At 40.6% G+C, this 15,157-nt stretch overlaps 1 protein-coding gene across 7 annotated transcripts in view; it reads left to right on the top strand.

Annotated features, from left to right (window-relative positions):
* TPD52 (tumor protein D52) overlaps positions 1-15,157 on the top strand; it is a 135,846-nt gene that overhangs the window by 98,346 nt on the left and 22,343 nt on the right. For all 7 annotated transcript variants that reach the window (XM_025393408.1, XM_025393407.1, XM_025393406.1 and 4 more), the window contains exon 2: positions 7,952-8,067. In XM_025393408.1, the coding sequence (XP_025249193.1) occupies positions 7,952-8,067 (116 nt within the window). The remainder of the gene's footprint in view (positions 1-7,951; positions 8,068-15,157) is intronic.

Genomic DNA, 15,157 nt, shown 5'->3' with positions numbered 1-15,157 from the left:
TGTGTGTGTGTGTGTGTGTATGTGTGTATATCACCAGGCTGGAGTGCAGTGGTGCGATCTCAGCTCACTGCAACTTCTACCTCCCAAGTTAAAGAGATTCTTGTGCCTCAGCCTCACGAGTAATGGGACTACAGGTGCGCGCCACCATGCCCAGCTAATCTTTGTATTTTTAGTAGAGACAGAGACAGGGTTTCACCTTGTTGGCCAGGATGGTCTTGATCTCTTGACCTTATGATCCACCTGCCTGGGTCTCCCAAAGTGCTGGGATGACAGGCATGAGCCACTGCGCCTGGCCTACATATGCACTCTAGAAAGCTCTTTGTTGGGGTGGGTTGAGGAATATTTGCAGATGTCAGAGACTGGCAAGGAGCTTAGGGGCAGGAATCTAAGCAACATATAGTGACAGCCCAAACTAGGCAGGAGGGCAGGATGGCAGGATTGGAGGCAGGGAGCGAAGTGGATGTCCAGAGAGTGAGATGGAGCCACAACATCTCAGAGAGGTAGGAAGAGAAAAAGCAGGAGGGAGGAGAGGAATGGAGATTTCAGACTGAACTTCAGTGTCAGATGGCTTTGGTGTGGCCAGATGAGGGTAGTGACCCAGAACTGTCCTTAGTGGAAGGTAGGTGGAAGGGGCAGCAACAGGGCTGCAGGGGGTTGAGGAGTAATGGGCAGTGAGGAAGTAAGACCTGAGAGCCAAGACTCAGGGAAGACGAGAGGAGAGAGAAGTAGTTCCCAGGTCAAGTTGTAGGGCTTGGAATCTGGGAGAAACAGCAAATCCTTATGTGCACCCATTGTTTGCAGGTAAGGGGCTTGGGGCTGTTTGAAGATAAATGTGATTAAAGAAGATCAACCAACTAGTAAATGGCTGAATCAGTGTGTATGCCCCTTTCCATCGGAATTATTCTCCTGGGGGCTGCGGTAGCCATTCTGGGAGGCTTATCACCCAGTTCTGGAGGTTAGAAGTCTGAAATGAAGGTGTTGGCAGGGTCTTGCTACCTCTGAAACGTGCAGGGCAATGAATCCTTCTTGCTGCCTCCTCACTTCTGGTGGTTGCTTGCACACCTTGGTGTTCCTGGTTCTGTTGTGATGTCACCACAATCTCTGTGTTCTCTGTGCTTTGTGCTGTGTATCTTCACATAATCTTTTCCCTGAGTCTCTGTGTTCAAATTTCCTTCTTATAAGGACATGAACCATTGGATTAGAGTTCACTAATCCAGTGTGACCTCATCTTAACTTGATTACATCTCCAGAGATCCTGTTTCCAAATGAAGACACATTCATTGTTGTCACGGGTTAGGAAGTTGAAGACATCTTTAAAGGCAGCAGAGTTCAACTCACAACACCATCTAATTTCAAAGCTCATCTTGTCTTTTTGTATTCTTTTAAAAATCTGTTCTCAGTCTTCTCATCTTTATATAATGAAGCATTTGACTTAAACCAGGGGTCCCCAACCCCCAGTTGGTGGACTGGTACCTATCTGTGGCCTATTAGGAACCGGTGAGTGACAGGCGAGTGAGCATTACCGCCTGGGCTCTGCCTCCTGTCAGATCAGTGGTGGCATTAGATTCTCATAGGAACGTGAACCCTATTGTGAACCGCACATGCAAGGGATCTAGGTTGCACACTCCTTATGAGAATCTAATGCCTGATGATCTGAGGTGGAACGGTTTCCTCCCAAAACCATCCACCTGCAACCCCCGTGGAAAAATTGTCTTCCATGAAGCCAGCCCCTGGTGCAAAAAACATTGGGGACTGCTGACTTAAACGATTCAGAATTCTTTCAGATCTAAAATTGTATGACGTGGCCAAAAAACTTCTAATCAATAATCATAGAAAGTCTTGAAGCACTTGGTCATAATTGGAATAAAAGTCAAAGATGAAGAACTAGAGGGAAGAGAACCATTTAAGTGGGTGCTCCAAAAGGGGAGTTGGGGCTGCACCCAAGCAGAGAGAGGTGCTCCTCAAACTCTTATTTATGGCTTATGTGTAGGTTCTACATTTTTAGTGAAAACGCTTTTGCTGCTTTCCCCAGTTGAAATTTGTGGAAGTTGTGGCAAAGAGGTGGTTATGCATGGGAAAGTAAAGAGAGAGTTACTCTAATTAAATCTTTAATGAATAATTCAGTTCAGATGCAATATTAGCATTGGCTCTGTTCTAGGCACTGTGCGTTCTGAGATGGAAAGATAAGAAAGTGACATCAGGACTTTATAGTCTAGAACTAGAGACGTGTTCAGGACTAAGCTCTTTGCTGTTCTTGGTCACTCTGCCCTGCGTTTCCCTGCTCTGACCACACTCACACACACACATTTCCACTTTGTCTTCTGCATGTTATTCACAAAGACTCTGAAGTCTTGAAGTGTTGTATTTCATTAAATCTAAGACACCACAGATTGTAAGATGTTACTATTATTTTGTTTCATTAAGTATAAAATATGCTGATAGTTAAACTAAAAAAATCCTGCTTTATCATCACTTAAATTGTTTTAAAATCTTTTTTAAAAAATTGTTTTTAGTAGAGATGGGGTTTCACCACGTTGTGCTGGCTGGTCTCGAATTCCTGGACTCAAGTGATCTACCCATCTCTGCCTCCCAAAGTGCTGGGATTACAGGAGTGTGTGAGCCACCCTGCCCAGCCCCCTAAAATTTTTTATTTAAATTTTTGTCGTGGTTGTTTTGAGACAGGGTCTTGCTCTTCTTGCTCTGTTGCCCAGGCTGGAGTGCAGTGGCATGATCACAGCGCATTCAGCTGTAACCTAGGCCCAAGTGATCCTCCTGCCGCAGCCTCCTGAGTAGCTGGGACTACAGGTGCAGGCCATTATACCCGGCTAATGACTTTTGAGTTTTTGTAGATACAGGATCTCACTTTGTTGCCTAGGCTGGTCTCGAACTCCTGGGCTCAAGTGATCCTCCCACCTTGGCCTCCCAAAGTGCTGGCATTACGGGTATGAGCCACTGCGCCTGGCCAAAAATTTTATGTTTATTGAAGTTCTTTTTTAGATTTATTCAGACATTTACACTGATCATAACACTCCTGTGCATATTTTCTAAAATAAAAACGAACATTTCCTAAAATGTCTTCACACCTATAATTTAACTTATTTGAACTGCTTTTCAACTTGGAGTAATCTATGTCTATTCTATTGATTTATTTTCCTCACATAAAATGTCTGTGGTGCAGCCTTTCGTAAGAGACGTCTGTAACTGGACCTGGCATTTTTGAAGCCACTTTGCAAATTTTGAGGCGTGTTTGCTGGTGATAACTGTGTCACAATGACTGGCTGATTAATTGTACAGTGCATCTCAAAGATGTAAAATGTAGAAAGTATCTTCAGATTGATGGGATGTGTCTCTGCTTGTCTTCTCCATCCTCATTCCGGAGACACTAGAAATCTCACCTGGGAATCAGTGAGATGCGTCACCCTGCCAGTGGGCTCCAGAACCTTCCCAGGGCAGGCCACCCTCTACCTAGCTTGCTGGAAGGACGTTTCCAAAGACAAGTCTAGACTTGTCACTCCCCTACCTAAAGCTCTTTAGGGAGCCCATGGGTGGAACTGAAGACAGGCTGACAATCTGTTTGCATAGCTAGATGAAGAGAATTAAGGCAATGGCTAAAATATTAATAACCTGATGGAAGAAATTATCACTCATTTTCAGTCATTTGGGTTTGATAATGTTATCTGTGACTTTCAAACCAGGGATCCCCACAAGTTCCTTTTTTCTTTCCTCGGGAAAGAAAAAAGTTTCTATGGAGAAAGACTAGGCCCTGTTTCGTTGTCCTGCCATGATCATTGATATTTCTCTAAGAAAAGATATTCATGAAGGAGCTGAGTCGAGACACAGAAAGAACCAAGTATTAATCCTGCCTCTGTATATTAATCCTGCCTCTGGGCAAATTATATAGCCTTAGAGGACAGCAGTTTCCTAGTAGAAAAAAATACTCCTCTCAGATGGTGGTTATGGGGTGTTTTTATTTTTATAAGATAACGTAGACTTCCCCTCACAGTGGCTGGTGTAGTAAATGTCAGTAGATATTAATCGTATTTTCCCCACCATATTTGTCTTTTAAAAACAGCTTTCCATCAGATTCTGAGGAAAAAAAAACATTAAAATTAATGAACGAATAAGTTTCAGATTATGGTTTTCAATAATCTATACTTTTAAATGTTGTTATTTTCCACCTTTCATGCTGTGAATGAGAAATTGATCTTTTCTTCCAAAAGCCAGACTCTATTTTCGTATTAAATACTGTACTATTACTGAACATACAAGAAACAGGATCATATCTAGATGAATATATAAGGCAAAATTTGGATTCCCAGGTTTGGGGAAACTTTAGTTGGAATTAATGAAGACTGCTTTTGATCTAGTCTGCCAGATTCTTTCTCTTTTTAGGGTCTTATTATTGCTTCTAGATCCCTTTCAGGTCTTACTGTAAGCCTCCTACTTTTGTCTTTGTTTTCAGATCAGTGATTTGAAGCATTTGTTTTTACATCAGACTGTCTAGGTTTAAAATCTGACCTCTACCAAACATTTAGGTGTGTTCACCTGGGAAAGTCGCTGAATGTCTGTAAGCTCCAGGTCCCTGATTTGTAAATGGTGACAGGGACCCCCACCTCACTGAAGTGTTGCACATAGGCATTTAAAACACTTAATTTGGACTTGTCTGTAAATGGAATGCACTCTGTCATGGTGGCTGTGGTTAATAATTTTCGCAAGGCATGACTGTGATGTTTTGCTGCTGATTTTGGTACCTACCATTCTGTTCTTCCTTGGTGTTCTTTAATTGCTAATTTTTTTTTCCAGACTGCACCTTTTAATTTGAATGATGATGATTTGCTGCCACCTACAGGCTAATGTGGAAAGAGCAGAACATGTCATTACCAACTTTCTTAGATGCTGAATATAAAATCTCAAGGTCATCCTGGCAGACTTGAAGCCAACTGGACAACCCATCATCCTCTTTTCTGAGAGATTTATTTTCCTTGATACCCTAGCCACATATTTGAATAGAACCAGACTCCCCTTGGATTCTTTTTGAAATGGGCAGTATACATAAAGCATTGTTAGCAATCAGATACTGTATTTTTCCCCTTCTTTGAGTAGATTTGCAAAAGAGTGTGTATCAAAAAAGCATGAAAGAGTCTTTGCTATTTAAGTAATAGTTTGGTACCTGAGTTTTGCTTGTTTTGTTTTGGAGATCTGTTCTAGTTGGAGAACTTCGGAGTTCTGTACAAAACATTAAAAATAAAATAATGTGTAACACGTAGCTCTGTTATGGTTCTTACTGTGTTGCCTTATATGATTGTTACTTGAATGTCTGACTCCCAGTTTCAATCTCATACAACTTTCTTCACATAATCTAACATAGAGGATAGATTTACAAGCACACACAGATGCTGGGAAATGGTTTCTGACAGTACATAGGACAGCACCTTGTTCACGGTGTGATTTGGCTGGAGTTGGAGTAAGAGGTGCCAATGCCAGCTAGCAGGAGACGGGTCCAGTAAGGGCTGTGTGCCAGCCTCACACTTTGCTTTGAAAACAGTAAGGAACCACCAAAGGATTTTAAGCTGAAGAGTGACACAATTAGATTTCTATTATAGAAATATTATTTGGGCAGTCTGTTCACAGATATTTTAGAGGAAGACCTGTGGAAGCAATTATGCATTGAGCTTTTCTACCTGCTGATTGTACCGATTAAGTATTTTATATGCAGTCAAGAGCTTACTCATATTTTTTGCCAGTCTGATTCGTGGTTTTTGAATTATTTGTGTTACTTTTATGGCTTTCACAGTTCTGTACATACTTTCCAGGTAGGCACTATTTTGGTGCTGCCATGCTGATGATTATTATAATTATTAACTACTGTTAATCGGTGAAGTACAGCAGACCCTGTACCAAGTGCCTTTGTAACTTGTACACCATGTACATAAGCATCGTCTCATTGATTCACGTAATTCTCTAATGTTTGCTGTGACGCTGGCTGCTTGTTCCACAGTGTGGCTATTCTCCTTCCTTTTTCTTCTGCATCTGCTCCCTGGCGCCTTGTGTTGGGCAGGATGCCACATTGCTGCTGTGACTGAACTGGCACTTCTCAGAAATGGTCCTGGGGGGTAGCAGGGAACAACTGCAGTGGCTGTGATGCTCACTGGCAGGAAGAGCGGGCAGAGGAGTAAACCTTCCCCTGGTTTCTTTGCAAAAAAAAAATAATAATAATAAATAAAAATCTGTTGCCAGAGGAGACTTTGCAATCCCAAACCTGTAAACTGAACTGAAACCTGAAGCCTAGGGTAAGGCAGCTACGGCCAGGAAGGGGGTGACAAAAAGCTTAGTCGTCAAATGGTGTGCGAATATAATATTTTAAAAAATTAATGTAAAAGAAAATCATGAATAAAATATCGCAATTTTAAATAAAGACGAGATTAGCAGTAGTGCTGTTCATGCAGAGCCATTTTGGAGTTTGAGACACAAGAAAGTATCAGCAATACTGCTCCTGCAGTTTAAAATTTTGGCATTTTGTTCTTCATGGGTTCTTTGATTTTGATTTAAAAAAAATATTCCATTAAGGTATTTATATTGAGTGCTTTCGTGGCCTCTTCAATTTTGCACCCGAGGTTGGGGTGCCTTTCTGGCCTCATCTTAGCCTGTGGGTAAGGGTTGGGCAGGAAAAGAGGGGAGATCTGAGGGGCGGCTGCCTGCTGGTCACTCTCCAGTCATTCTTCCTGACAGGCTCTGTTCCAAGGGGACTGGGTGCGGCGTGATTGTTCTTCAGTAGTGTGGAATGTCTCTATGTGGCTGTTGATCATGTCTCTGAACATACAGCTTAGTATTCTTTTATAAGGGCATCTGGATTTTTTATATATATATTTGAGATATGTATGATATATATATGGTATATGATATATATGATACATATATGAGATATATATTATTATTGTTTTTAAGCTATAAGAAGTGGCAGTGGCTCACGCCTGTAATCCAAGAACTTTGGGAGGCTGAGGCAGGAGCATGGCTTGAAGCCCGGCGTTCAAGGCCAGCCTAGGCAACATAGCGACACCCTGTCTCTACCTCCTAAAACAAACAAACAACAACAAAAAGAAAACCTAGGCCGGGCGCGGTGGCTCAAGCCTGTAATCCCAGCACTTTGGGAGGCCGAGACGGGCGGATCACGAGGTCAGGAGATCGAGACCATCCTGGCTAACACGGTGAAACCCCGTCTCTACTAAAAAAATACAAAAAACTAGCCGGGCGAGGTGGCGGGCGCCTGTAGTCCCAGCTACTCGGGAGGCTGAGGCAGGAGAATGGCGTAAACCTGGGAGGCGGAGCTTGCAGTGAGCTGAGATCCGGCCACTGCACTCCAGCCTGGGCCACACAGCGAGACTCCGTCTCAAAAAAAAAAAAAAAAAAAAAAAAAACCTACAAGAAGATGTTTTCTGCCTCCACTAATGGAAAGAAACAGAATAAAATTTACTTAGGACACTTAGTTCTTTCAGTGGTTACTCCTTCACTGAGTTTGTAAAATGTTGACTTTGATTACCACAGCAAGCTGAAGAGATGTGCAAACTCCTGCCCTGGGTTAGTGGGAAGGAGCTAAAATCTTTCATCTAATTTATACTGATTTAGTTGTACAGCAGTTTAAAGCCTCGGCAAGATCTCATTTTGGGCCCTTCACTCTTCTGCCATAACTATATAGTGACTGAGACTATGAACAGAAGCTAAGAGAATGCTATATTTTCTAAATTCGTATTTTGGCAGAATCTACTTGGTGGTTTCTGGTGGTTAGCTCAGATTTTTTGTCCTTTGCTGAGAGAGCCAGGTCATTTGAACGTCCAGAGGTGAGATATGTGGATCTACTCTAATTGGCTTTATTCTGGCTGGGACAGTGGAGGAGCTTAAAGAAGGATTTTACTTAGATTTTATACTTTTAACAATTGTTTAAATCCCCAACCAGGTCTGCTGAGAACAGAGCCAGTCCCTGAGGAAGGAGAAGATGTTGCTGCCACCATCAGTGCCACAGAGACCCTCTCAGAAGAGGAGCGGGAGGAGCTAAGAAGAGAACTTGCAAAGGTAAAGAACCATTCCTTTTGTAACTTTATTTTTGCACTTAAAATGTACTGTCATTTGTGATTCTAGAGTACATGGCGATATGTTTATAGTCTGTTCCAGGGGAGAGAAAGTACATGTGTTTACTTCTCCAGCAGGTCTTTAGTAGGGGAGAGGAGATAGAAGAGGGTGACGTCGGTTCGTTTTTATATGAGAAAAATGTATATATGGGTAAAATAGATGTGAAAAAGTAGGGTGTGAAACAGGAAATGAATGAGAGGAGTACTCGTGTTCTTCTAAGGGACTTCACCAAGGTCTGATACACTTGCTCTTCAGTGCATCAATGACTTTGTTCTACCCTTGGCTGTGTTGCAGAGATGGGCACTTTCGAACTTCCTTCCACCTTTCCTTCCTTCCAGTTCCCTCCTTCCCTCCCCTCCCTTCCCTCCCTTCCCTCCCCACCTTGCCTGCCTTCCCTCCCCTCCCTCCCTTCCTTCTCCTCCCTCCCTTTAGTCCTTCTTTCCCTTCCCCTTCTCTCCCCTCCGTCCCTCCTTCCCTCCCTCCCTCCCACCCTCCCTTATTCCCTCTCCCTCTTCCCTCCCTTCTTTCTTTTTTCTTTCCTAACTTCTTCCATGAAATTCATTTAACATAAAAATTAACCATTTTATTCTATTTTATTTTTTGAGACGGAGTCTTGCTCTATTGCTCAGGCTGGAGTGCAGTGGCACAATCTTGGCTCCTTGCAACCTCTGCCTCCTGGGTTCAAGCGATTCTCCTGCCTCAGCATCCTGAGTAGCTGGAATTACAGGCGTGTGCCACTGTGCCCAGCTAAGTTTTATATTTTTAGTAGAGATGGGTTTCGCCATGTTGGCCAGGCTGGTTTCGAACTCCTGACCTTAAGTGATCCACCGGCCTTGATCTCCCAAAGTGCTGGGATTACAGGGAAGAAATTAACCATTTTAAAGAGTAGAATTCAGTAACATGTAACATTCACAATGTTGTGCAGCTGTCAACCCTTTCAAGTTCCACACATTTTCATCACCTCCAAGGAGATCCCTGTAGTCATTAAGCGTTCGTTCCTGGCTCCCCTCCTTCAGCCCCTGGCAATACCTAATTTGCTTTGTGACTCTATGGATTTAACTATCTTTTGGTTATTTCATATAAATGGAATCATACAATATGTAACCTTATGTATCTGGGTTCTTTCCCTTCATGTTTTTGAGCTTTATTCATGGTGTAGCACATGTCTGCTTCATTCTGTTTAATGGCTAAATAATATTCCATTGTATATATCTACTGTATTTTGTTTATCCATTCATCCGTTCATAGGCATTTGGGTGATTTTCACCTTTGACTATGGTGGGTAGTGAATTAGGAACCTTTTATGGACAAATACTTGCTTAAGTACCTAGTTTCAGTTCTTTTGCATATATGCCTAGATATGGAATTGTTTCATCATGTGGTAGTTGCATGTTTAATGTTTTAAAAAAATTTTAACTTTTTTTTTAAGAGACAAGGTCTCACTGTGTTGTGTGGGTTGGTGGATTGTGCAGTGGCATGATTATAACTCACTATAATGTTGAACTCCTGGGCCAAGCAATCCTCCTGCCTCAGCCTCCTGAGTAGCTGGGACTCCAGGTACACGCCATTATGCCTGGCAGATTTTTTAGTTTTTATTTTTCATAGAGATGAGATTTTTCTATGTTGCCCAAGCTGGTTTCAAACTCCTGGCCTCAAGTGATCCTCCTACCTGGGCCTCCCAAAGTGTTGGGATTACAGGTGTGAGCCATCGTTCCTGGCCCATGTTTCAAGTTTTTCGGGGAACCACCAAACTGTTTTCACAATAATGACACCATTTAATATTCCCATTAGCAATTTCTCCACATCCCTGGCAATTTGTTATTTTCTGTGTTTTTGATTATAGTCATCCTAGTGGGTGTGAAGTGATATCTCATTGTGGTTTTGATTTGTGCTTTTGCTGTTATATCTAAGAATTCATTTCTGAATCCCAGATCATGAAGATTTACCCCTGTGTTTTCCTCTAAGACTTTTATAGTGTTGGCTCTTAAGATTTAAGCCCTTGATCCATTTTGAGTTAATTAGTGTATGTGCTTTTGGTAGGGATCCAACTTTATTCTTTTGCATGTGGCTAGTTTTCCCCAGTGAATGCTTGTGGCATCCTTGTTTAAAAAAAAGAAATTCAGTTTACCATAGATGTATGGGTTTATTTCTGGACTCTGAATTTAGTTACATTCATGTATGTGTCTTTTCTTTTGACAGTATCACACCATTTTGATTACTATAGCTTTGTAGTAAGTTTTGAAATCGAGAAGTATGAGTTCTTTACCTTTTTCTTCTTTTTGAAAATCGTTATTCCTTGCAATTCCATATGAATTTCAGAATCTGCTTTTCCACCCACACAAAAATGCTATTGGCATTTTGATAGGACTTGCATTCAATTTATAGATTGACTTGGTAAGTATTGCCATTTTAACAATATTAAGTCTGCCAGTCCGTGAACATGAAATGTCTTTCCATTTATTTAGTTCTTAATTTATTTTAGCAATTACAAAACATTTTTCTTTGTACGAGTCTTATACTTCCTTAGTTATATTCATTCCTAAGTGTTTTATTATTTTTGATGTGATTGTAAATGGATTTTTAAAAAAATTTTCTTTTCAGGTTGTTTCTTGCTATTATATAGAAATATAACTGAATATTATATCTTGATCTTATATTTTGCAGCTTTATTGAATTTATGAGCTCAAATATATTAAAAAAATTTTTTTTGAGACAGGGTATCACTCTGTCACCCAGGCTAGAGTGCAGTGATATGATCATGACTCAGTGCGACCTTGACTTTCCAGCTCAAGTGATCCTCCTGCCTTAGTCTCCTGAGTAGCTAGGACTACAGGCATTTGCCACCATCTGCCTGGTTAATTTTTTTATTTTTCAGTAGAGATGGGGTCTTGCTACATTTCTGGACTCAATTGATCCTCCTGCCATGGCCTGTCAAAGTGCTGGGATTACAGGCATGAGGCACCACACCCACTCTTGAATAGATTTTTTTGTGGATTCTTTTTTTTTTTTTTTGAGACAGTTTCACTCTTGTTGCCCAGGCTGGAGTGCAATGGCATGATCTCGGCTCACCGCAACCTCCGCCTCCTGGGTTCAAGCGATTCTTCTGCCTCAGCCTCCCAAGTAGCTGGGATTACAGGAATGTGCCACCATGCCCGGCTAATTTTGTATTTTTAGTAGAGATGAGGTTTCTGCATGTTGGTCAGCCTGGTTGCGAACTCCGGACCTCAGGTGATCCGCCCACCTCAGCCTCCCAAAGTGCTGGGATTACAGGCATGAGCCACCGTGCCTGGCCTTTTTTGTGATTCTTTAGGACTTTCTATATATGAAATCATGTCATCTGTGATTAAACACAGTTTTACTTTTCCTTTCCAGTTTGCATGCCTTTGATTTATTTTTCCTGTCTAACTGCTTTGGCTAAACCTCTTCAGTACAATATTGTGTAAAAATGGTAAAAATGGGTATCCCTGTCTTTTTCTCTTATCTTAGGGGGAAAGCTTTCAGTCTTTGACCATAAGTATGATATTAGCTGTCATTTTTTCACAAATGGACTTGCGTTGAGGAAGTTCTCTTTTATTCTTAGTTTTAGTGTGTGTGTGTGTGTTTTTTTTTTCCCCAGGAAAGAGTATTGGATTTTTATGAAATGCTTTTTCTTCACATATTGAAATGATTGTATTTTTTCCCTTTTATTATTATGTTAATGTGGTGTATGACACTGATTGATTTTCATGTGTTGAATAATTGTTGCATTCCTAGGATATATTCCACTTGGTCATGTTTTATAATCCTTTTGATATGCTTCTGGATATTCATAAGAGATACGGGCTGCCATTTTCTTGTGATGTCTTTCCCTGGCTTTGGTAAATAGGGTAATGCTGGCCTCTTATGATGAGTTGGAAAGTGTTCTACCATCTTCTGTTTTTTAGAAGAGTTTGAAAAGGTTTGTCCATTCTTTAAGTGTTTGGTAGAATTAACCATTGAAGCTATCTACTTTTAGACTTTTCTTTGGGAGATTTTTGATACTGGTTCAATCTCTTTACCTGTTCAGATTTTCTCTATTTTGTTGGGTCAGTTTGATCATTTATATATTTCTATGAATTTGTCCATTTACTCTAGACTATCTAGTATGTTGGTGTACAATTGCTTATAGTATTCTTTTGTAATCCTTTCTGTTCCTGTAAAGTTAGTATTAATGTCTCCACTTTCATTTGGTTCTAGTTATTTATGTCTTCTCTCCTTTTTTCTGTCAGTCTAGCTATAGGTTTGTCAAGTTTGCTCATCTTTTTCTTCTGTTCCCTTCCGTTCCTTTTTTGAGATGGAGCCTTGCTCTGTCGCTGAGGTGGCTGGAGTGCAGTAGCAGCAATCTTGGCACACTGCAGCCTCTGACTCCAGGGTTCAAGCAATTCTCGTGTCTCAGCCTCCCCGGTATCTGGGACTACAGGCGTGCACCATCACGCCTGACTAATTTTTGTATTTTTAGTAGAGACGAGGTTTCACCATGTTGGCCAGGCTGGTCTCGAACTTCTTTTTTTTTGTTTCGAGATGGAGCCTCACTCTGTTGCCCAGGCTGGAGTGCAACGGTGCGATCTCGGCTCACTGCAACCTCTGACTCCCAGGTTCAAGCGATTCTCCTGCCTCAGCCTCCCGAAGAGCTGGGATTATAGGCACGCGCCACCACTCCCAGCTAATTTTTGTATTTTTAATAGAGACGGGTTTCAGTGTGTTGGTCAGACCGGTCTCCAACTCCTCCCCTCAGGTGATCCGACCTCCTTGGCCTCCCAAAGTGCTGGGATTACCAGCATGAGCCACTGCCCCTGGCCGTCTTTTTCTTTTCTTTTTTTTTCTTTTTTTTAACCCTTAATGCATTGTTGATCTTTTTAAAGAATGAACTTTTGCTTTTATTCATTCTCTCTATTGTTTCCTTTTGTCTGTTTTGTTTATCTTCACTCTAATATCTAATCTCTTCCTTATTATTCCCTTCCTTCTCTTAGTTTTGGGTGTAGCTTACTATTTTAAAAATTTTTCTCTAATTCCTTAAGGTGTAGAGTTAGGTTATTGAGTTTTTTTTAAAATGGAGGCATTTACAGCTATACATTTCTTACTGACAGTGCTTCAACTGCATCCCATAAGTTTTAATATGTTGTTTTTGTTTTCCTTCATTTCAAGGTGTTTTCGAATTTCCTTTGTGACTTCTTTTTTGGCCCATTGGTGGTTTAAAAGTTTGTGGTTTGATTTTTACATAGTTGTGAATTTTCTGGTTTTCCTTTTGTTTTTGATTTCCAGTTTCATGGTGGTGGTTGGAGAAGGTGCTTTGTATGACTTTAAGTTTATAGAGACTTGTTTTGTTGCCTAACATATACTCTGCCCTGGAGAATGTTCCATGTGCATTTGAGAAGAGTGTACTTTCTATTTTGGGGTGAGTTGTTCTGTACATGTATGTGTTAGGTCTAGTTGATGTATGGTATTGTTCAAGTCTATCTCTTTGATCTTCTGTCTGTTTGTACTACTCATTTTTTTTACCCAAAGTTTTATAAAGAGTGGGATAGAATGGATAAGGCAGATGGGTGATAAACTGTTTTTTTTTTTTTTTTTTTTTTTTTTTTTTTTTCAGTTTTTTTTTTTGTTGTTGCCCAGGCTGGAGTGTGGTGGCGTGATCTTGGCTCACTGCAACCTCTGCCTCCCAGGCTCAAGTGATTCTCCTGCCTCAGCCTCCTGAGTAGCTGGGACTATAGGCACGTGCCACCGTGCCCAGCTAATTTTTATATTTTTAGTAGAGATGGGGTTTTGTCATGTAGGCCAGGCTGGTCTCGAACTTCTGACCTTGGGCGATCCATCTGCCTTGGCCTCCCAAAGTGCTGGGATTACAGGCATGGGCTGCCATGCCTGGTGATATATTTTTATATTTGTAGAGGGCATCAGAATACAAATAACCTTTTCCCATTTAACTGATTTTTCAAAAACATTTTTATGCCAATATACTCTTCTGCAACCTCATTTTAAATTGCTTCATAGTCCATTTTGAATTTCCGCAAGCTCATTTTTAATTTATATTATTTATAAACATTTGGATTGTTTCCATTTTTTGCTATTATGAATAATAGTTTGATGTAAATACCTTCATGTAAGCCTTTATGCACTTCTTTAATTAGTGCTTTAGGATAAAGTCCTGGAAGTAGTATTATGCCTGGGTCTAATGGTTTTTAAGAGTATATAGCAACATGGCCAAAATGCTATGCAGAATATTTCTTACAATGTTTTGAAAGAGCATTTTTTTTTTTCAAATCCTTGGCAGTTCTCAATATTGTTTTATTATCAACAAAATAAAAATAATAGTGATAGCACCTAATGCTATCCCACATGGGCTGTGTGGGAGGTGTTAAGCTGAGCTCTTTACATGCATTATTTCATTAATTATTACAACATTCTTATGGGGCAGGTGTTATTATCATGATTGATGGAAGAGGAAACATAGTCTTTATTTAACAAACGAAGTTACCAGCTGTATGATTTGTAAATATTTTCTCCCATTCTGTGGATTTTCCTTTTCATTTTCTTTATAGTCCCCTTTAAAACATTTTTAAACTTAAATTTTTTATTAAAAAATTTTAGATTCAAGGGGTACATGGGCGGGTTTGTTACATGTTAATGCCTCATGATGTTGAGGTTTGGGCTTCTAATGATCCTGTTGCCCAAGTAGTGAACATAGTTTTTCAACTCTTTTCCCCAACTCTCCCTCTCCACCTCTGGAATCCCCAGTGTTTAGTGTTCACATCTTTGTGTCCGTGTGTACCCAATATTTAGCTCCCACTTATAAGTCAGAACATGTGGTATTTGGTTTTCCGTTTTTGTGTTAATCTGATTAGGAAGATGGCCTCTAGCTGTATCCATGTTGCAGCAAAGGACATGATTTTGTACTTTTTAGAAAGGGCTGCATAGTATTCCATGATGTATATGTACCACATTGGATAATGGGCACCTGGGTTGATTTCATGTCTTTGCTATTGTGAATAGTGATGCAATAAACATATGAGTGCAG

The sequence above is a fragment of the Theropithecus gelada genome, chromosome 8, assembly GCF_003255815.1.
Source record: "Theropithecus gelada isolate Dixy chromosome 8, Tgel_1.0, whole genome shotgun sequence".
Classification (NCBI taxonomy): Eukaryota; Metazoa; Chordata; class Mammalia; order Primates; family Cercopithecidae; genus Theropithecus; species Theropithecus gelada.
The sequence above is the reverse complement of the archived record's forward strand: the minus strand, read 5'-3'. Positions and strand labels throughout refer to the sequence as shown.